Genomic DNA, 21,611 nt, shown 5'->3' on the forward strand with positions numbered 1-21,611 from the left:
TACCGTCCATGACAGTCGATTGCGGACACCTGAAATATTCTCTGCAAATTGTCAGACGTTGCAAAACATTTTCGGTGTTTTCTTCTACCTTCTCTCTGTGCATGTACGCACAAAAAAGATGAAAAACTGTACGAGTTATGGAAGAAATACCCAAAACTGTGTATTTTGCTGAAAGTGGGCGTTTCATTCTGATCACATGGATTTTATTTTTAGTAAAATGGCTACAAAATAATGAACATTTCCTCATGAAAATTTACTAATAATGCAATGAGTACATTGGCAAGGCAAAAATATTAAAAAAACAACTGAAGTTTTGCCTTCAAACTCATACAAAATCGTAAACGTCCGGAATTAAGTGACACGTACTGTAAGTGGTTTTGGAACATTACCTAAAAAAAAGATTTGTAAACAATCAATCAGAGTACTTGGTAGCCAGAAGAGTAACTTCTGTTAGAAAAAGACTTTTAAACATTTTAAAAATCGCTTAACCAACCGTAACCATAAAAGCTCAGACACTTGTTTGGCGTATTGTTTTGGGAAAGTATCAGTCCGAACTCATCTTTAGGGGCATGGTTGCGGCTTAGAACATTCTACTTCTGCAAAATGTTTTTGAAATCATCTGAAATCAGATGTCACCACAAACACGGGTTACTTTTGAAAGGATAAGTTAATTTGACCAGGTTCTAGGGCAGCGCAACGAAATTTCAAGTTTTTGAAGTAACCCATACCAGTCCAGGAGTTGATACAGAGTTCATACGGGTCCTGGTACCGATCATGAGGCCTATCCGGCTCTGGAACCGATAACGATCGGAACTGGTACTGATCATGAAATCATATAGGTCCTGGAACAGCTCTCGATTTAATTCCTTTCTTGGAACTGTACTTGGATCTGTTCCGGGTCCGGAACAAAACTTGGTTCGGATCTGGAACCGATACAGTTCCAGCTCCGGAACCGATCACGATTCCATACCTGTCCTGGAGCTGATCATGAACCCACATCGGTCCTGGAACAGATGCTCATACCGGTCCTGAAATGCTCTCGATTTCATTCCTGCTTTGGAACTGTACTTGGACCTGTTCTGGATTCGGAACAAAACTTGGTTCGGATCTGGAACCGATACAGTTCCAGTTCCAGTTGACAAACCATACCTGTAGGTACACGTGCACAGCGTAGAAATAGCGCAAGAATTTTAGTAGAATTTGTATAGTGATGCTACAAGCGATTGCCAAGCTTTCCATGAGGCAGCACCCAAGGTGACTAGATATACTACAGGTCAGCTTTTAGCCCTGATTTTGGACTCAATAATGAATCGGGATTTCTATGGAGATTTGCGAGGAGCTACTAAAGACTTGTATAAGGTTTAGGTTTAAGGACCTTGGACGAACCAGTGAAGAATTCACTGTTTCTAGCGTACGTTAATGGCAAAAACACACCAATATTAGGATACATTTTACTATTCTGCGATGGATAGGCCATCCTTGTTAGTCATTGCCAATTATTACCATTATTTTTACGCATTAAAACTTATTTATTTTGCCAAAAACCAACAATCTTTGGATATCAGAGATCTTTGGCACATTGATAAAAAAAAAGTGCCACAGACGTCCTTTAATAATATGTTGCTCATAATATGTTTCCTTTAGTAACGTAACTGTTATACCAATTCGAAATGAAAATGAACCCTTGATGAATGGTTTTTGCTGATTCCCTGAACTCTAACAGGCTTTAGCAATCAAGATGCTCAGTGAATTAGGGTTTTGATTTTCTTTTTTTCTGCAGCTTGAAACAGCAAGCTTCAAAATCCCTAAAGCCACCTTTATTATTCGAGCAATCGATCGCGTTGCTAACCGATTTGGTTTCCGAAATGGGCGCCATACTAGCTTCCCGTTCTCCTTCTGTCCAGGCGTGTGTTGCGCGGGGTGTTTGGCTGTGGCTCTGTACAAGGCGCCGACAAACGCCGAATAATGTTTGCCTCCAACGGAATTTACAAATCCAATCCCATCCAACGCCCAATATCCATCCCGTGTTGGTCGCGAATCGCCGATCCCAGGACATTTGAATATGCAATGCCGAGGGACAAACTCTCGGACACCTTTTTACCCGTGCGTAGTACAGGGGTGTTGCGGCATTCCCGGAATTTGCAAGTCAATGGGCAACGATGGCGACGTGAAAATCAAAAAGGGTGCAATGCACATCGTTTGCGGCCAGCGCACCACACCCGGCTTTGGCGAATGTTGGCCTTGAATTTGAACTTCTTAGAGGAGGAGGGGGCTTATCTGTGTACTGCTGGGTTTGTCTCTTGTGCCGCCTTTTTGCAGCAGTAGGAAAGGATTTTAATTTGCGTAACAGGCGAGCTGGCCTGAGCAAAAGGTAAAGCGTGTGCCCGAAGTGCGGATGCGGTTGTTGAATGTTCAAGGTCCTTATTAGAAGAGCTCATAACAGAGTGCGACCGCCTCAAGGTTTAAATTGACGAAACTGTAAAAATGCACCAGTGCATCGTGTGTGTGTGTTTTTGTGCAAGAGTGTGGCGACTAATAAACTGATTTTATGGCCGCCCACATTTATACAGCGTCCGTGTCGCGTGGTGTGTGAGGTGCAAGCTGTAAAAAAAAACGGCAACTTCTCGACTGTAGCAATGTTTGCCTGGATGCAAGGACAGGGATTTTATGGTCTTTTCAACACACACTCTCGCTCTCTCTCTTTCCGCAAAACGGGTGAAGTTTATGGTGCACGCCGATGATTCATGCAGCAATATCGGGCGCAAATGATGCCTCGAGTGTAGCTGCGAAATTACGGCAAGGTATGAAAAGGAACGAACGAACGAGAACGAAATGATGAGAACGTAACAGATTTGGTTCGAGAAAAAAAGGGAAAATAAAAGTTCTCACATAGCCAATCATAAACCGGGATGGAGAGCAAAAGCACGTGGTATGCGTGTGGTTTGAGAGCGCCATTTTTGTTTTATTAAATTGCATCATCTTGCTGGAAGATCGACGGAGGGATGCTGTGTTGTGCTTATGCTTGCGCTCGTGCGGATACGCTGATCGTTGATATCATTTTTGAGAACAAAACAAAATTCTGAGATTGAGAGAGATAAAGACAGTGGAGGATACAGAAAGAGAGCGAGAGAGAATAACGAGTAAGAATAAAAAGGGTTAAGCGTTTCTTGAGATATCCGCCACGAAGAGCTGTGAAGAGGCAGCGGAGTGGAACTATCGTATTACTCGCCTTTGTGTAATGCTCAACGCCAAAGTATGCGCGTTGCTGTTGGGTAAGGTTTTCTTCAAGGCCATCGATGACCGTAAGAGGGCGGGAGGGCAATGAGTTTGGATCGCCTTTCTTTCAGACATCCCCAGAGCACACATCGGGTCCTCATGCTGACCTGTTCGGTGTACAAGTAGTGCAGAATTGTGAGCTTAGCAAGGCAACTTGTTATAAATGTTTATATCTTCATTGCAACGCTGTTACATTCTTCCGAGAAGCAAACCCACTTTTACAGTGAAATATAGCTTTTATAGCAACTCCGATACCGCATTCGAGACTGAAAGTGTTTGAGGACTCGAAGGCTCCAATGCGGTCTGGATGTTTTCCAACCCTATCCAGGGAGTTGTAATAAATGTATAATAAAATACCAGCCCAGGCTACGAATGTCGAACTAAAATATTAGAGTTGATGATAGATATCCAAGAGATATCGGTGGTAGGGCTTGGCATTAATGTGCAATATAATCTGTCTCCTGCTATACAGAACCACTTCCTATAATAGACAAAGCAAATCCAACTGTCGGTTAATGCTATAACCAATATCTAGTGTCGCCTTGACTCTCAAAGTCACTTCCTACAAAGGTCCAATAAAATCTCAACAATTGACCCTACGTGACGTCAAATGTCTTCCATGTGATATTTAGAATTTCTTGTTATAAATGTCCAATGAAATGGAAGTGTGGATCAGAACGATGTCAAGACATGCTGGATCATGTCTCCATGACACTTGGATGTTGACCGGTTCGCTATTAATGTTTAATAAACTCTCTGGTCATGTCGTCGCTTCAATATTGAATATTGCTGGTAGCTCTCTTCATCCCAGAATTACTTACTGTAAGTGTCCGATGAAATTCTAACAGCGAGTGATCCAAAAGAAATTGTAAATCTCAAGATTTCGTAAGGTACACCCGGTGGTGTCTGACATTGCTAGCGTTATCTTTGCTTAGTTGCTTGTTGAATTTGACTTGAAGTTAGTTTTATACGTCATCTTTTGACAGACCGACAGTTGCAGCTATCAAGAACCTTCCCCGATCATCTCCAGTGTCTGAGAAGAGTCACAGGGGGGAGTTCCAAACTAAAATTCTATGAAGCTATACACCTCTATCGTTTTACCTCCTCGCTGGAGAGTGCCTAATGCCCCTTACTTCGCTGAACAAGCATCACTAATTGCAGCTAGAGAAATACGGATGATACCTACCGTAGGGCATTGCCCAGTTAGGTTCTCGTTTAGGTTCGAATTGCGAAATTCCGCCAATCGTACTGCAGAGACCACCAGGTACTGCAGAGTGTAAATTGTACGTTCGCTTTCTCCTTGGGAGAGCAGGGTGGTTTCGCTTGGATCAGCTGAACACACACACACACCACCGCATCTCTTCTGTATCTCCTGCCCCTCCCCCAACTGTTGTGTGGTGGCAACAAGCAACGAACCCCTCTTCTGGGCGAGTGTGATATGCCACACTGTGGCTGGAGCGCGCAGCTTCTCTCGCTTTATCGGCATCAGAGAGCAGGCGTGTGAGCGCTCGCATACACCGCGTGTGTGTGTGTGTGTGCGTCCGTCGCCCAGTTCCAGAGTTCGTTCACTGTCATTGTCAAGGTCGTCGATCGCGGATGAAAGTGACGTCGTAAAGCAATTCGCGTCTCTTCTGTTCGTCATCGCAGCTCGCGGGCGGGTATTTCCACACACCCCACACCCAACCATTTTCGGCGTGACTTTGTATGGTGAAACCTCACGGGTGTGTGTGTGTGTGTTGCGTACAGCTTGTGTGTTCTTCTCCCTGTTTTTGTTGTTGTTGTGTAGAGCCGCTTGTTGCTTCGAAAGATCGTTGAACTTTCGAGCTCGCGCGTGTAAATGATGATCACTGGGAACTCTGGAACGTCTGTTAAATGGGGGGGGAGGGGGGGGGAAATGAAAGATCCGTCTCCCTCTTTCTCTCGTTCCCATTCCCATCCTTTAGTTTTATGCCGGGGCGTTGCCATTCAGCATCCCAGCAACTCGAGGGTGGAAGTTGTTGTTGTTCTCCTTCAATGATACAATTTTGTGACCGCCCGTGTGTGTGAGCTCAACTGCTCATAGTGAGCTGTTATTCGCTGCCGAATGAAGAATGCAGGTGACAAACACACACACACACACATACGAACGAAACAACAAGTTTAACACACAAAAAAAAAACAGCAAACAGCTAAAATGGGTTGTTTCGTCAAGAAAAAACCTGCACAGAAATCAATCGAAGAAAAAGGGAAGCAAAAATTGAATTGTGGTTGGAATTGGGGAAACAGAGGAGAGAGAGAAAAAAACTTCTGAGGCGTCAATGAACCCGAAAACTAACACACACACAGTCTTGCGTTAGACCGGTATGTCTGTGTGTGTGTGTGTGTGTGTGTGTGTGTGTGTGTGTGTGTGTGTGTGTGTGTGTGTGTGTGTGTGTGTGTGTGTGTGTGTGTGTGTGTGTGTGTGTGTGTGTGTGTGTGTGTGTAGGTATTGCGCAAAGAAAGAGAAATAAAAGAGAAATGAAAGGGAATCGTCACGGAACCTGTGCGCGCGCTCCGTTGAGTGCACACGGACGGGTCTTGAGATGAGCAAACCACGCTCCTCTTCCCCTCAGCCAGCTAGCAAGAAGGCTTACAATGACGGAGCCCAAACGCATGCCGTTGAACTGTGGTGCTGCTGCCCCATTCTGCGGTCTCCGCTCGATCATGTGGTTCGCCGCCGCTCGCCTGTGTGGCTGCTGTACGCAGAGACCAAGGGCGGCATACACGCGCGCGCGTTTGTGTGTGTGTGTGCGATCACTCTTTACCAACGAACTCTTTCCCGCCTCCCCAGCAGAGCGTTCGGCGCTGTGTTACAGTGTGTGCTGGTCTCTTAGGAGCTTCAACCAATGTTACGCGCTGACCGCACCGAGGCACACCCGCACGGCCGCTGGTTTCCGTCTGCTTCCTGCTCAGCGGGAGGAGGGGAATGAAGGGAGTGGCGTACAACAAGCATCCAGTAGCAATAGATCCACCATCCGTAGGCCTTCTCGCGTGTGCGATCGGGCCGATCGGGTGAACGATCGCGAACGGTCATGCATTCCTTGCGACGTCACTATGGGGATTGGCCGGGCAAATGTGTCGCATGACGAGTCATATGAGTTTTTTTGTCTTATTGCAAATCTTTCGATTGGCATGTTTAAACAGAGAGAGAGAGAGAGAGAGAGAGAGAGAGAGAGAGAGAGAGAGAGAGAGAGAGAGAGAGAGAGAGAGAGAGAGAGAGAGAGAGAGAGAGAGAGAGAGAAAGATGGCGAGAGCGAGGATTGAACTAATCTAGTTCAGCAAAACGGGCGCTATGAATGACCTTCTCTCTGTGACGGTGCTGGTTTAGTATGCAAAAAGATAAAAACACACACATATACATGCCTGCTGCTGGGCGCTATAGCAACTGATTGTATGCCTATCAACAAACGAGAAGAAAAAATAAAAACGAGAAAGAAAAAAGTATTATTGACAAGTAGTAGTTTGCGGTCAAGTGACCCAGGAAGAAGAGGAGGAGACGGGGCTTAAGTGTTATATCGACAGAATCGCATTTTTTTCTTTTCACCGGGTTCGGTCATCGGATTTTGGGTTTGGTCGGATTAGATCATGCATCGGCTGCGATCAGGTTCCCATTGCCACGCTATTCGATGGCGCAAGGGAACAACAAACGGTGGTGTGATTTTGTTTTTAATGATAGATTTTACTACAAAACATTGTCAATGTGATTTATTTGACGTTTTCCATTCAACTATTTTTACGACACCAATGTTAACAACTGGATGCCCATTAAAAAAGAAAAAAAAAACTTGTAAATACGAGCAATTAAGAATTCATTAGCAAAGGGCGTTAAAGCAAACATTTTGCTACAACGTTCAACAATGTTCCTGATGTCATCAGCATTACCGCATCGTCGCTTTCGGCTCCCACCTTGTAGACCACGTGGCTTACTGTTGTTTTTTTGCACGTGCCGAATGGTTTCCTATAATTAAGATGTCATGATTTAAAGACCGTAAAGGTTAAGGTGATGAATTCGCTTATTTGACGACCGGTTTGTTTGGACGCAAATAAGAAATAAATGGAGCTGGTTTGTTCATAACAGATTAAATCATTTGTCATCAGCTAGCACACCAGTACGGGTTGTTAGTTTAAGAAAACCTACAATTGAAGTACTGAGTGAGAGGATGAGCTTCATTCAATGAGCTAATTATTAAAGGAATTATTTTTATTTCCTTCAATGTGTTTTCGTAACTAATGGCAGTAATTGCAGTGTTCTATTTGCACATTGAAATTACATTAAATCCTTCAGTTTCTTCACGAAATGTTTAGATTAATGCCGTGCGACTGTACACAAATATGAACATAATAGTTGCATACTGTCTGTTCCCGAGTTACGCTGTTTGTGCGTTCCCGAGGAGTGCGCGTTAATCGAATATCAGCGTGAGTTGAATTTCGCGGTTTGCGTATTAATCCGAATCAATCGCGAGCACAATTGATTTCTCAGTATTTTCTATTTAATTTAGTGCTTTTATACACTTTTTTATTTATATGACACGATTCGTGCAAAAAAATCTGATATTTTTCAGTGGATTAAACTAATTAGCAAAAATGCAATTTATACTGCATTGGACAATTCTTCAAGCAAATTGTACTGATTTGACATTTAATCTGTCACATTTAGAAAACCGCGCATCTCCGAACCCGCGTAAGTCGAGAACCGCGTAACTCGGGAACGGACTGTACTTCTATTTGCATGGCAGAAAATAAAATCATATTGAAGCTGACTGTCATGTTTCCTCTTCATTTAAGTAAAAACAACACAAAATTAAAATAAAGTGATTTTGTAATTTAATAAAAAGAAAAAAAAAGAAAGATTTTTTTAAAGCAAAGATTTGTCCACCAAAAATCCCATAGTGGCACCATCGTGCTGCTGGTGTGCGTGCCCACGGTGTCTGTCGGGTGCTGCGCCTGCTGTACGCTTGTGTTTTCTTTCTCTCTCTCTCTTTCGCTCGCTCGCGTGTGTGCGTGTGTTTTACGGGCCACAGAAGAATGGAATGAATGAAGCGATGAATTACCTCGCTTGCGGCATGTTTTGGAATGAACTTTATTTTTTCGTTCTTTTTTTTATTGCATAAATGCCTACGTCGCGAATGTTGCCATGGTGCCAACCCCACCTTTTCATCCACTTGCTGTTTCCCAGCACTCTTGCCTGGCTTGTTGTGCTGCAACAGTGGGCAGCGTGTATGTGGCATGTTGGGCAAAAACAGAATTTCCAGTACCTGCCAGATGTGTTCTTATATTAAAAAAATAAATAAATAAACAAAACAATTTAAGTAGAACTATTGACCATAAAAGGCACCGATGAAAAACAGTGCGCAAACCGTGGCGCGCTAGTTTGATTCTTCGCCAACCGATTAATTGTTAGCTTTTGTCACCCGTTGGACCTCCGGGGTGGGGAAAGAACCAGTGAAAGTTGCTAAATTTAGCAATCGTACGACATCATCGTCCGCAACCACCCACGCCGGTAGATTTGCCCTTCTTCTGAGAGGGAAAGGAGGGGGTCTCTCCTCGTAGAAATTCAACTCCAACGGTCCTCGTACTTGACTATCATCTCGCGTCATCCAGCCCGACTCGGCCGGCGTGTGGGCGTAATTTACCAGGGCTGATCTAATGCAGGCCAAAAAGAAAGTTGTTGCAGCAAAACTAAACTGGGGTACGCAAACAGCGGCTTGTTAGCATTTACCGTGACCATCCCCTTTTCCGCGTCGTTTGCAAATATTGACAGCCGGCTGACAACTGGCAACAGATAAGACAGACCGAGCAGGGACATTGAAATGCAGAAAACCATCCTCGGGTGGATTGAATACCGTTTCGACAGCAACGCTCACTTCATCCTTGCACCCATTCTAACCTCTCTTTCTTCCTTCGTTCTCTCTCTGTCCTTCGCAGTGCGAGCGTACGACAACCACGCCAAGTGTGGGCTGGTGTGGATACCGCACGTGGTCGCGTACCGGTGCCGGACGTGCGGCATCTCCCCGTGCATGTCGATCTGTCGCGACTGCTTCAAGCGGGGCAACCACCAGAACCACGACTTCAACATGTTCCTGTCGCAGGCGGGCGGGGCCTGCGACTGCGGCGACACGTCCGTGATGAAGGCGGAGGGCTTCTGCAGCGACCACGGGCTGAACAACTGCCAGAACAAGGCGCCCGTCCCGGACGACCTGATGCTGGTGGCGGAGGCGATGATGCCGCGGCTGATCCTGCGCATGCTGCTGCACTTCCGCGAGTACAGCGCGAGCAACCTCGACTCGGACGACTGCCACCGGACGGCCGAGTACTGCAACGACTACTGCGCGATGCTGATGGAGTTCAACAACATGGGCGAGCTGATGCGGCGCGTCATGACGCGCACGCTGATCGACCGGGGCGTGTACCGGCGGCTGCTCGACCCGCCGTACCCGTCGCCCCGGTACGGCAAGTACATCCGCGACGGGTGGCTGCAGTACGAGGAGGCACTGCGCCAGTTCCCGTCGCCGGAGCCGCCGCCCGACTACGCCCACCTGGCGGCGCTCGGGCGCACGATCGTGCACGAGACGCTGCTGGAGGAGTTCATCTTCTGGACGTTCAAGTACGAGTTCCAGCAGCAGATCGTCTGCTTTCTGCTGAACATGCTGCCCGACCAGGACTACAAGGAGCATCTGACGCGCACGTTCGTGATGCACTACTGCCGCATCCCGAGCGTGCTGGAGCTGTCCAGCGATCCGGACACGCTCAGCAACCGGGTGGTGCACATGAGCGTGCAGCTGTTCTCGAACGAGAGCCTCGCGCTCAAGATGGTCGAGGAGCTGTCGCTGCTGCACGTGATGATCATCAGCCTGCGGCAGATGATGTCGAAGATACTGACGCCCCACACGCTACACACGCCCGAGCACAACTTCCACTACGTGGTCGACTGTGCGGAGCGGGTGATGAAGGAGCACTGTTACTGGCCGCTGGTGTCCGATTTCAACAACGTGCTGTCGCACGAGTCTGTCGCGCTCGTCTTCCTCAAGGACGACGATCTGATCGACATGTGGTTCCAGTTCCTATCGATGTTGCAAGGTAAGGGGGGGCACACACACACACACACACACACCCAGCCAACCATTCTATCGAACAAGCGAATTCATCTTCCTTTCTCTTCCCCATCCACATCCAGGAATGAATGTAAACATTCGCGAAATCATCAGCCATGTCGAGTTCGAGTCGAGTTCCTACTATGCCGCCTTCAGCTGCGAGCTCGAGGCGAGCGCCTACCCGATGTGGTCGATCATCTCGCACCTGCAGGATCCGTCCCACGCGCCGCTGGCGAAGAAGATCATGATGTACTGCGTGAACTATCTGCAGGACTGGCTCGATGCGATCAACTTCTACCAGCAGCCCCGGTTCGAGAAGGTAAGCCCTGGAATGAGCGGTTTTGCGCTGAGCAAGCTTAAATAGGTTCCATTTTTAATGTGCAGTGAATGTGGATGAAATTTTGAAGTTGTTCTGCTCATTCTACATCTAAATGTGGTGTGGCATATATCAAAGGAAACAACATTGTCTATTAAAATTATTTAAAGCAAAAACCAGAATGATTTGAAAGGTTTAGCCACTAAATGTTGCCTTCTAGGCACTAATGTTTGTTTCTAAGGCACAACAATCATCAGGTATTAGAACGGATTTGTGACAACTTTTATTTTACTTCGCAAAAGCAAAGCAGAAAATCTCTACTTTCGAAGACTCAATTGAAGCTGTCAAAATCACCAAAAGTAATTCTTCATGTGGCTTGAATTGATAAAGCTTTCGAGGCACACAGATTCACAGTAATTAAAAAAAAACATTATAAACATTATTAAAAACCAAATGACTTGCCGACATTGATGGATTAGGGACAAACATTGGAGCTTTAGAACAAAAACTGATGCCTTAAAGACAGAAGTGACTTGGAGGAACAATGGATCTTGCGAGACAGAATTGGAGCCTTAGATACAATAATTGAAGCCTTAGAGGCAAAAAATGTACCTTAAAGACAAGGATTGGAGCCTTGGAGGCAGAATTGGAGGATTTGAGGCAGAATTGGTGCCTTATTGGTAAAAATTGATGCCTTATAGACACACTTTGATGACTTGGAGGCAGAATGGAACTTTACAGACAACAATTGGAGCCTTTGAGACACTAGTTAACGACTTAGAGAAGCTTTAGAGACACAAATAGGTGCTTCAGAGACAAAACTTGGTGGAAGGACCATACGAATAAAAAAAGGACAAGCCATTAGGGACAAGAATGGGATAAATTAGAAATAATAATTAGAGTATTATAGACAAGAATTGGAGCATTAGAGACAAGAATTGGAGCCTTTGATACAAGAATAGGATCCTTCAAAATTTGGCAGAATTGGAGCCTTGTTGGCAGAATTGGAGACTTGGAGGCAGAATTGGAGCATTAGAGGCAAAAGTTGACGATTTAGAGAAGCTTTAGAGACAAATTTTGGTGCTTTAAAGACACAAATAGCAGCTTCATGGACAAAAATTGAGGCCTTAGAGGCAAACATTGTCCTCTTAGAGGCCTGATGATTGAGCATTCGGAAAATGGAGCATTAGGAACAAGAATTGGAGCCTTGTAGACAAAAAAGGTGCATTAGAGACAAGAATTGCCATTAAAGACAAGCATTGGAGCATTAGAGACGAGAATTGGAGTATTAGAGGCAATAAATGGAGCCTTAGAGACAATAATTGGAGCCTTAAAGAAAATAATTGATGGCCTGTAGGCAAAATTGGAGCCTTGGTGGCAGAATTGGAGTCTTGGAGGCAGGATTGGAGCATTAGAGACAAAAGTTGATGATTTAGAAAAGCTTTAGAGACAGAAGATCGTGCTTTTAAGACACAAATTGTGGCCTTAGAGGCAAACATTGTCGTCTTAGAGGCCTGACGATGGAGCATTCGAAAAATGGACCCTTAGGAACAAGAATTGGAGCCTTACACACAATAAAAGTGCATTAGAGACAATAATTGGACCATTGAAGACAAGCATTGGAGCATTAGAGACGAAAATTGGAGCATTAGAGATAAGAATTAGAGCATAGAAGAAAAAATGCTACTTAGAGGTAAGAACTGGTGCCTAAGAGACCAAAATAGGCACCATAGAGACATCATTTTAAATTATAATAGTTGGGGATCAGGATATGCATATTCATATCAAGTAATATTACACGCTCACTCAATACACTAAATATGAACCTTATTGGAGAGCGAAACTTCTCCCCCTCCCGGTGGTTCAACGGTCCTAAAACCGTACCCTTCTTCTTGCAGGATGAAATGTCCCGTGCGTCGTTCCACTTTCCGCTCCACCGCTATCTGGCCGCGTTCATCTGCCAGGGCGTCAAGACGATGGGCATGTCGCTGAACGACATCTTGCCGTCCGCGGATCTGCTGCCGAAGCTGATGATGCATCCACTGCGCGTGCAGGTAGGTGGCCACCTAAAGTAGACAGAGTGTGACACAGTGGTTGGTGTGTGTGTTAGGTTGTAAGGAGTGGGGTTTCCCCCGTTCCAATTTATTTGTTTTCGATCGTTTACAGATTACAGGTTTTTTTTAGGGGAATTTGCTTATCTAGCAGAGAATATCTGCGCTGGCTCGCTCTCACTCGCTATAAGTATCCGGTTTCGGATGTATTACTACCATTGGGAGTTTTTGTTGTTATTATATTTGACTTTTGCCTTTAGTTTGCTTTGCTTCTTTTGGTAAACTGGCTCGCTGAACGAGCTGAACTATCTATCCCCGTTGGAGAGGTGGTGGAGAGCCTTCAGGCATTGCTGAAACCCCTGCACAAGACGTGCTTTTTTGCATCTCTCTGTGTCTGGGGAGGCGGCGTCGGCAGTTGGCATTTCTGTTTTTTTTTTTTTTTTTTTTATCTCTTCGTAGCATTAATTTCGACTAGCCGCTGTCGCTGCCGGCGCCGGCAGCACCACTGCTGCGTGCTTCCAGCTCCGCCGCAAACCAATCGTCGGTCGGGTCCTGGATGTGCGCGCCGAAGTTGTACGTCATGATCTTGGGCGCGACAAAGCCGCCGTACTTCGGGACGCCCTTGTACATGAGGCCGGCGCCGGCGAGCGGCGTCGGCCGCACCGGACTGACCGGCTGCGCGTCCAGGAACGGGATGGTCGTCTGGGCGGCGTCCGCCCGGCCGCCCGTCGGCCCGAAGCGCAGGTACTGGTTCTGGGTGGACATGGGGACCGATTTGGCCGGTGCGAGCGTCGGCACGTCCATGTACTTGAGCGGGATTTCGGTCCTGCTCGGAGAGAGAGCATGAAATGTTATAAATTGCTTCACACACAAATGAGCTCTAAAGGCAGTGTGCCGCCCTGCTTACCGTTCCGTCTCTAAGCTGCCGCTCCAGATGGACGCGTCCAGCCCGACCAGCTTGCCGGCGGTAAAGTTCATCTCGGTCATGCGCAGCAGCAGGTTGAGCCGGGCGCCGAGCACGCGGAACTGGACGCCGGTCACCACGTAGCCGGGCGGTACGTGCACGTCGTCCAGGTCGATCGCGCGCCGATCGTACGAGAGCGTGTGGTAGTCGTGCCCGTCCCGCACGCCCTTGTCCGTGTGGGTGAACGGTTTCGGCACGACCCACTCGAGCGTGCTGTTGGCAATCTCGCCCCCGGGCAGCAGCAGCCCCTGCTGCACGATCAGGTGCACCATCTGGCGGCGCTTCACAAAGCGCAGCCCGGTTACCACACTGCGGATAGTTGCGGAAGAACAGATGTGTGATGTTGTATAAGTACCATAGGTCAACTGCTCGAAAAAAATCACTTACCGGTTCTGCTCCATGTCCGAGACGGATTCGCGCAGGCTGACGTAGCGATCGGAGTGGCGGCCGGCATCGTCGCAGTAGCAGAAGCAGTAGCTACAGTGCCAGAACAGCCAGCGCCACCAGGAGTCGACCTTGGTGGAGCCGCGCGGGCAGCTCTGCTTGCGGCCGCGCATCTCCCCGTTCTCGTACTCGATGTACTCGTAGCGCCGGGTGCCGCCCGGTGCCGCCGGGCAGATCCACATGTCCGAGTCGATGTACTCGCAGTCGTAGATGCGGCCGGCACACTTGGGTTGCTGGGAGCAGTACAGCTCCTTGTAGCACTGGTGCTGCTCGTGCCCGTACTTGTAGTGCGAGCACGTTTCCCGGCACGTGTTGTCCGTCGTCATGTCGACCTCGTTCTCGACGTACCCCTGGACCAGGCGGGTGAACTGCACGTACGTGACGTTCTCGCGGTGCGCCCCACGGTCCGGATCGCACCGCCAGTACTCGCCGCTCGTTTGGTTCATCACGTTCCTTACCAGCTGCTGGGTGCGGGCGAGCCGGGTCTGCAGCTCGTTCCGACGGGCCTGCGACTCCACCGTAAAGTTACCTACCGAGCGAGAGAGGAGGGCAAACGAGTCGTTTAGCATGTGCACAAACACTTTTGGTTAGGATAGGGTGGAGACACCCCATACCTTGGCCCTGGGTTTTGAGCAGCATGTAGGAGAACTGCATCATGATATAGCCCTTCAGTTCGGTCGTTGCGATCGACTCGTACAGCACGTAGATGAGCTGCTGGGGTGACAGCCCGAAGCTGCAGAGGACGCTTCTTGCCGTCTTCCAGAGGGAGGCGTGTGCAATGAAAGTAGAAAGCGAAAAGGTTGGTTGGGTGTGTTAGTTCAGTTTGTGGTTCGATACAGCCAGCCAGACAGACAGAGTGGCGTGTTCCCGAGAACCCAACTCCACCCCCGGGGGAGTCATGAGCATGTACCATGCTGGCGCGATAGTAGAGTGCCTGCCGGACCATGATCGTGTAGATCTGCTCGAGCTGTGCCGCGACCGGCTGCCGCTTGTCGAACAGTATCGTCTCCGCCAGATCGATCGTGAGCAGCCGCAGATCGTCGCTGTGGATGGTGCCGCCCCCTTGCTGGTCAATCTCCTCCGGTACAAATTCGGCCTGCTCCGCGAAGCGGGGCGCATTGTTGCGCAGAAAGTTGTACACCACCTCGAACAGCTTGTTGATCGTCAGCAGGTTCTGCTCGAGCAGATGCCACTCGGCGAGCCGGGCGAGCAGCTGGTACTCGCCCCGGTCCTCCGGCTCCAGCTCCGTCTCGGCGAACCGCAGATAGATGTCGACCAGCTCGCGCATCACGGTCGCACGCTGCTGGGTCGCGTCCTGCTCGAGCTGGTTGTCAACCGCGTCGATCTGGTTGACGATCGTCCAGGCCCGGCGCTCCTGCTGCAGGTACCGGTTGCGCAGCGCATCGATCGGGCTGGCGCCCTTGACCTGGCTGGCGGTGACCGGGACCGGTGACTGGAGCAGTGCGACCATAGCAACCAGTATGCCCAGACAGAGTGTCGCCGTGCGCAGGGGTATACTACCCCCCATGGCCATACTGTTATTGTTACTCAAGAAACAGGTGGTCGAGAGATGGATGGAATTGCTGGAAACGAGTGTCACACTTCAGGTTTTACACAAGCAACACGTTGCTCTATAACACTGAGGGGGGGAAAGAAGACTTCCTGAAGTTTCTGAAGTAATTCCTAACTAGAGATGCGACTAATCTGGCGCGTCAGCACTCTTTTCGGAGTTGGCACTCTTTTCGGAGCAAGCGCTCTTTTAAGAGTCTCTTGTCGGAGTCTTCACTCTTTTGTAATTCTCGTAATTGTAATTGTAATTTCTAAAAAAGTGTGAAAGAAGAGGTTGCACACAAAAAAAAGGAACTCCTCCCGTTCAGATGTATCGATAGTTCCATCTGCTTAGCTTCAATATCGGTCAGTTTCAGCACAACTGGTTTGTGTTGTTGCTGTCCCATAATCCCTCTTCCCCCATTAAACGAGAACATGTGGCGGACACAAACGATCAATGTTCCCCTTGTTTCGATGTATATCTCGGATGGTTTTCTTCTTTTTGTTGTTGTTGTTGTGCATCACCATCGTGTCATGTTGCACACATGTCGCGCTACCCTCCTCCCACCCCAACACGAAGTAGGGATGGAGAGGTAAAAGGCATGGGCTTTGTCAATGGGCACGCTATAGCCATTCGTCCCTGCGTGTTTGCTAAAGGGCATATGTCACAATGTCCGATCATTGTGCTTGAATGCTCGGGAGAAAGAGAACATCTGTGCTACCATAGTAACCGTATTGGTTGTGTGACCTTGTAGTCATAAAAAGGGCTTCCTGCTGTACCTGAACCTCTACCGTTCGGGCACGCGGTAGACCGTTCCCGGGCCAGTGTGTTTCTCGCTAAGGAAGAGCGCCCTCGTCAGAATATGCTCTCACCAATGCCAAAACACCGTGATTGCCGTGACGGCAGACAGGTCATTAAACCTAGATGACTTTATGGAAATGTGGTGGTTTGTTGACATTCCGTGCTTGGGACGGGGGAAAGTCGAACGGCCGATAAATGTGTGGGTAAAACAAGGTAGAAGTAGATAGAAGGTAAAAGCTGGTCTTTCACCTTACTCTTCTGCATACTGGAGATAAACAAGTGTGAAGTCGATGGTGTGATGACTCAGAGTCTACCTCCACCCATAGTTTACGACAAAACACGGCCAACTTTGTTGGCACGAACAAAACAAAGAGACATCGCCATAAACGTGCCCGCGCGCGCGCGCGCGCGCCACTTATTCAATTCAGCCGAGAACACTCAGAACACTCTTTCCCCAATGTGGATATCCTGGGGCCTGGTGGCGCTCATCCGCCCCTAGAATCGTTGAATGATATGATGCACTGTTTCCAACAGTTTTTTGATTGCGCTGGATTGGGGTTCGTCTTCTGTCGGGATTTTGAGATTCGTGTGTCTGGATGCCTGCCCCTTTGACAGGTATAATTTTACCATTGCACGATCATTGCTAGAGCTACAGAACCGTCTGTCTGCATGTGTTTGTGATGAGATGTTGTCATAATTCGCAGTAACGAAAACAACAAAAAAACAACAGCGATCAACACACAACGCAATCCGCCACTTCCGGCATTACTGGCGAGAGTTGTCTGGTGGGGTCGTTTTTTGTTGTTGTTGTTGTATGTATTTGCAGGGCATAAACGGCGAACTACTGCCAACTCCGCAGCACACAGGCCGCCGCCGCGCAACTTGAACTTGAGCGAATCGGAATCGGTGTGGCGAAGGGAAAGGCGGTCCCATTGAAATGGGCGCGCGAATGTGAATGTATACCAACACATGGGCAGCATATGTTCTTGCTATTTTTGTTGTTTTTGCTGTTTAGAGCTATTTTCTGCTGACGAATGTGAAACTCTCTGTCACTGCAAAGAACGCGTTTCACAGTACGAGCGGCGCAGTGTACCCTCTCCAGTGTCGCTGGAGCTGCTGGGCTGTTGGAATTATAAATGGATCTTGCTGCCGCTTCACGCCAGCCCTGTTAGCATCTGTTAGCAGCTGTTGCGATGAAGGCAGCACCGTACAGAGGAGCACCAAATGCCAAAAAAGAACCCTCGTTTATTTCGAAGATCAACTGCAACTCCGGTCAGTTGGGAAGGCTCCGACTTTTTGTAGCGTTCTAAATTGTAGCGAAGTGGACGTGGACGGACGTGTACGTGCTTTGGTTGCTAGAAAGGATTACAGTGGAATGGATTTTCTACACACACACACACACACAGAAACACAAACACTTCTAACACACAGCCGACCTCGTTCTGTTGTCGGTTTTTGTCGATATGTGGCGGACAGATGAAGCCGCGCGCGTACGCACTCGCGCACTGTCACTCACTGAATAATGGCGGCGCACTGAGAAGCCATGCGGGCGGGTACCGCGAACACAGCAAAACATACTGTTCCAACCAGGGCCACCACCTATCCAGCCATCGTTGTAAGTGTCACGGTCTCTCGCTCTCTCTCTCTCTCTCTCGCTTTTCGGCCATCGGCTTCCAGTGGCGCCTCCGGTGCGGGTTCAAGCGAGAGGTCTCTGTGCTTGAGTGATGTTTCTGTGTGTGTGTGTCTCTGTGAGCGTGTCATCGTGAATGGAAAACCTCAAACACAACAACAGTGCGGTGCTGCACAGTGGTCTCGGTTGGTGTGGTGGTGGCCTTATCTAGCAACCACTTGCTACAATGTGTTGTGCGGCTGCGGCTTCTCGCTGACCGGTGTGTAAGGTTCGTGAGAATCACTATGATAACACGCCGGGATAGGAGAGATGTGTTGGACGGAGATTAGCTCAAACTGCCGCTGATGCTGATGCCCTCTGAACATTTGGACTTTTGGTTGATGGCAAACTTCTCTTTCTAAATTCAAAGAATACATGCTTCAGGCACTTGATCCCCTAGTCTGTTTGTCTATCAGATTTAAGCAAGAATAAAAATCTAATTTGACGAACTGACAGAAAACTGTGTACAGAAAAGTACCCAGTGAGAGCATCCTGTCGAGAAAGTACAAAAGAAATTAGCTAAAAAGAACCTTCTACTTCTGAGTTTCGAAAAAGTTCTGAGTTCGAGAAAATACGTATTTTTAATGTCATAACTTTTATGGATTCAATCATGAGGATTCAGTTCAATCCGGCTTGACTACACTTTGAACAGAATCAGCTTTTTTAGTAGTTGATTCGTATAAAAAAAGAGAAGAGAATAATCACTCTGTTCGGTGAGTTAACTCAGAGTGAAAGAGTGCCTACAAAGGGGTTTGAATGTCTGGAAGCAGTTTGAATGTCTGGAAGGAGTTTGAATGTTTAAATGACTTACGATTCATTTTAACAGCTCCTTCCTCAAAAACGACCCCCCGACTTTTGCGAGTAAGCTCACTCGCCGCTCCCTGTTGAGGGGACTCACTCTTTTGGTGGATCTCTTTTTACTCAACCGAGTGGGTCGTTGGAATGAGTTGAATTTGCAAAAGAATTCTACTCGATTCCAATCACACACTCACTGAGGTCCGACTCGAAGAACGCACTTCTTTGTTTGATCAACCCTCGGCTCTGCTCCCTCTGCCGCCAACGGTGAGTAATGACTCATCGGACGCCAGATGAGGCATGAACGACCCAACCTCTCTCTACCATTCGCGCCGTGCCTTACACACCCCGCCAGCCGTCTCTCACGCTAATTATGTTAACAATGCGGGTGCTCGGGTTTCCGCTGCATTCACGCTTCAGCTTCAGTGTGAACCTCGGCCGGGTTCGAGGCAATATGCAAGTGTGCATTGTTGTTGTTGTGGTTGTTTTCTCTCGCTCGTTCTCTCTCTCGCTCTGCTTCTGCCATACTAAACAATCGATAAGCATTCGTGAGGGAAAACGGGGGAAAGTGATGGGGGAGACAAAACATGGCAGGAATGCAGCAGTGCAGCTGCAACTGTGTGCTATGTTTATGCGAGCGGGCATCGTTACACTTTTGGCCTCTATCGCCTGCCGGCTCATTGGCTTTAATATCACTTCCGGTGATTGAGATGGGAATGGGCAAAAGGGTTTGTGTTCGTAGAGAGAGAGAGAGAGAGACCAGACCTGATAGAGGCCTGTGGTGTGCGGAAGTCACACAATGCGGAAGGAAGCGTAGCCGCAGCTCCGAGACGAGCTCTGGCATCAATTCTGGTACGAGGTCCAGAACCCCCATAGCCATAGGCGCTTACCTCGTTTAGCTGGGAGAAGATGTCCTGGCGGCCGGGCGGCAACAGCACCTGGGTGCTGCCGGTGACCAGCAGCTCGAGGTTGTGCAGCAGCTCGATCACGCTGTCCGACTTGCTCACGTCGACCGTGGCCTGCGCGAACTGGGTAAGCGTCAGCTGCTCGACCGGCGTGTCCGTCCGCAGCAGCTGGTACATGCTGGCCTCCCGCCGCTCGACCAGCCGCACGATCATGTACAGCTTCTCGAGCCGCTCGACCAACCGGTTCCGGTGGCCGAAGCTCTCGATCACGTCGTGCACGCGCTGCCCGAGGATATCGACCATCTGCCAGATAAGAGACACAGAGATCCAATTGTTATAAGGGGAGGGTTACCTTCTGGACTCTGCTGGAGCACTTACGGCCGTTTGGCTTTCGCGCATCTCCGCCGACAGCGTCTGGATGGTGTGCATGATGCGCAGGTCCTGGTTGAAGCTGATCGGGGACGGTTTGCTGTCGCCGAGCTGCATCTCCGCCACATCGACCGCGATGCGCAGCAGCACCTTGGTCGTTTCGCTCAGCGCCAGCCAGCCCGGACCGATCGCCACTCCGTGCCCGGCGGGTGCCAGCACCAGCACCAGCAGCACGGTCACGACTGGCAGCAGTATCTTCATCTTGCCCGCTCTGGATTGCCCTGTATGGATTTCTTTGTGTGCTCAGCTGTCTCGGGTTGTGTTGAATGGTGACGGCAGTGTGAAACGGTTTTCTAACAGCCAATTATCTCGCCACACAGCACAGGCAAACGCGGCGGCTTAGGCATCAATTGAGAGAAATTGGTTTGATCGACGGGGGGTCAGGGGCGTTGAACACTCTGCGGATTAGCACATTCTCGTCTGGCAGAGGCTTTTTCTTGCTGGTTCACTACTTCACAGACACACACACACACATATATACACAAACACTTTCGTTTCTGCACAGATACGGGTTGCCTTTGCTGGGTAAGATCTCTGCAGAAAACACCAACACAAAGCCTGGAACGCGAGAGTGTAGCACCAGGCCCAGGCGGCTACCAATATCTAACCAAACGAAGCGTGCTGGCGACGAACCTCTTCTGCTGTTGCTGCTCTCTCTCTCTGCTCTCTACAGTACAGTCGAGGTCGTTGTTGCCGGGTGTTTTGTTGTTCTGCTTTGCTGTTGCCGTTCGCCACCGCGCACACCCGTTCGGTTGGCAGGTTTGCGAGCGAATGCGAGACGCTCGAACCGTCGGGCAATATAGTAGTAGGGGACCCTCTACGACGTGCTCGTGTCTACAAGCCCCGGGGTGCGAATGGGCGTGTGTGCGTGTGCATGATGAGCGCGCTCGCTTCTTTTTCGGCGTTCGCTGTCTCTCTGTGCTGCCCGCTACTTTCGTACATTCAGCCCCATCTGGTGTTGGTGGTTGTTGGTGATAGCACGCAGTCCCGGAACACACGCGCGCGCGCCTAATGGAATGGGTAGCAGAATTGGCCGCCGCCATGGCTGCCACTGTGCGCGCTATAAGACATAATTGCAACGCGCGCGCACAAGACAGCGAACCCTCCGCCGTGCGTGACTCACTGGCCTGAGCAACGGTACAACTTCATCACACACACACACACACACACGCACACACATACTCTGTGGTGGTAAGACAAAGTCGCCCCTTTCGCTAGGGTCTCGGCAAACTCTGATTCACGTTGGTTCTTTAGGGGTCTTTAAACGAAGAAAACGTAAAGAACCTGCTCGTGAAACAGTTAG

General features: G+C 48.8%; 2 protein-coding genes across 11 annotated transcripts in view; one reads left to right on the forward strand and one right to left on the reverse strand.

Moving 5' to 3' along the window:
• LOC120906810 (E3 ubiquitin-protein ligase Ubr3) overlaps window positions 1-21,611 on the forward strand; it is a 48,602-nt gene that overhangs the window by 15,093 nt on the left and 11,898 nt on the right. For both annotated transcript variants that reach the window (XM_040318836.1, XM_040318837.1), the window contains exons 3-5: window positions 9,220-10,371; window positions 10,469-10,704; window positions 12,600-12,755. In XM_040318836.1, the coding sequence (XP_040174770.1) occupies window positions 9,220-10,371; window positions 10,469-10,704; window positions 12,600-12,755 (1,544 nt within the window). The remainder of the gene's footprint in view (window positions 1-9,219; window positions 10,372-10,468; window positions 10,705-12,599; window positions 12,756-21,611) is intronic.
• LOC120906811 lies at window positions 12,804-21,094 on the reverse strand. 9 transcript variants are annotated; one of them, XM_040318847.1, is made up of 6 exons: window positions 20,258-21,094; window positions 19,865-20,182; window positions 14,775-14,916; window positions 14,104-14,689; window positions 13,660-14,025; window positions 12,804-13,578 (listed from the first exon to the last, which is right to left on the reverse strand). In XM_040318847.1, exons 1-6 carry the CDS (start codon window positions 20,507-20,509, stop codon window positions 13,224-13,226), a joined length of 2,019 nt encoding a protein of 672 aa, XP_040174781.1. In that variant the 5' UTR covers window positions 20,510-21,094; the 3' UTR covers window positions 12,804-13,223. The 9 variants fall into 9 exon arrangements, with proteins under 9 accessions (XP_040174781.1, XP_040174776.1, XP_040174780.1 ...); XM_040318842.1 differs by lacking the exons at window positions 19,865-20,182; window positions 20,258-21,094 and adding exons at window positions 15,071-15,799; window positions 17,947-18,059; XM_040318846.1 differs by lacking the exons at window positions 19,865-20,182; window positions 20,258-21,094 and adding exons at window positions 15,071-15,799; window positions 17,940-18,053.

This window comes from Anopheles arabiensis, chromosome X (genome assembly GCF_016920715.1).
Source record: "Anopheles arabiensis isolate DONGOLA chromosome X, AaraD3, whole genome shotgun sequence".
NCBI classification, from domain to species: domain Eukaryota; kingdom Metazoa; phylum Arthropoda; class Insecta; order Diptera; family Culicidae; genus Anopheles; species Anopheles arabiensis.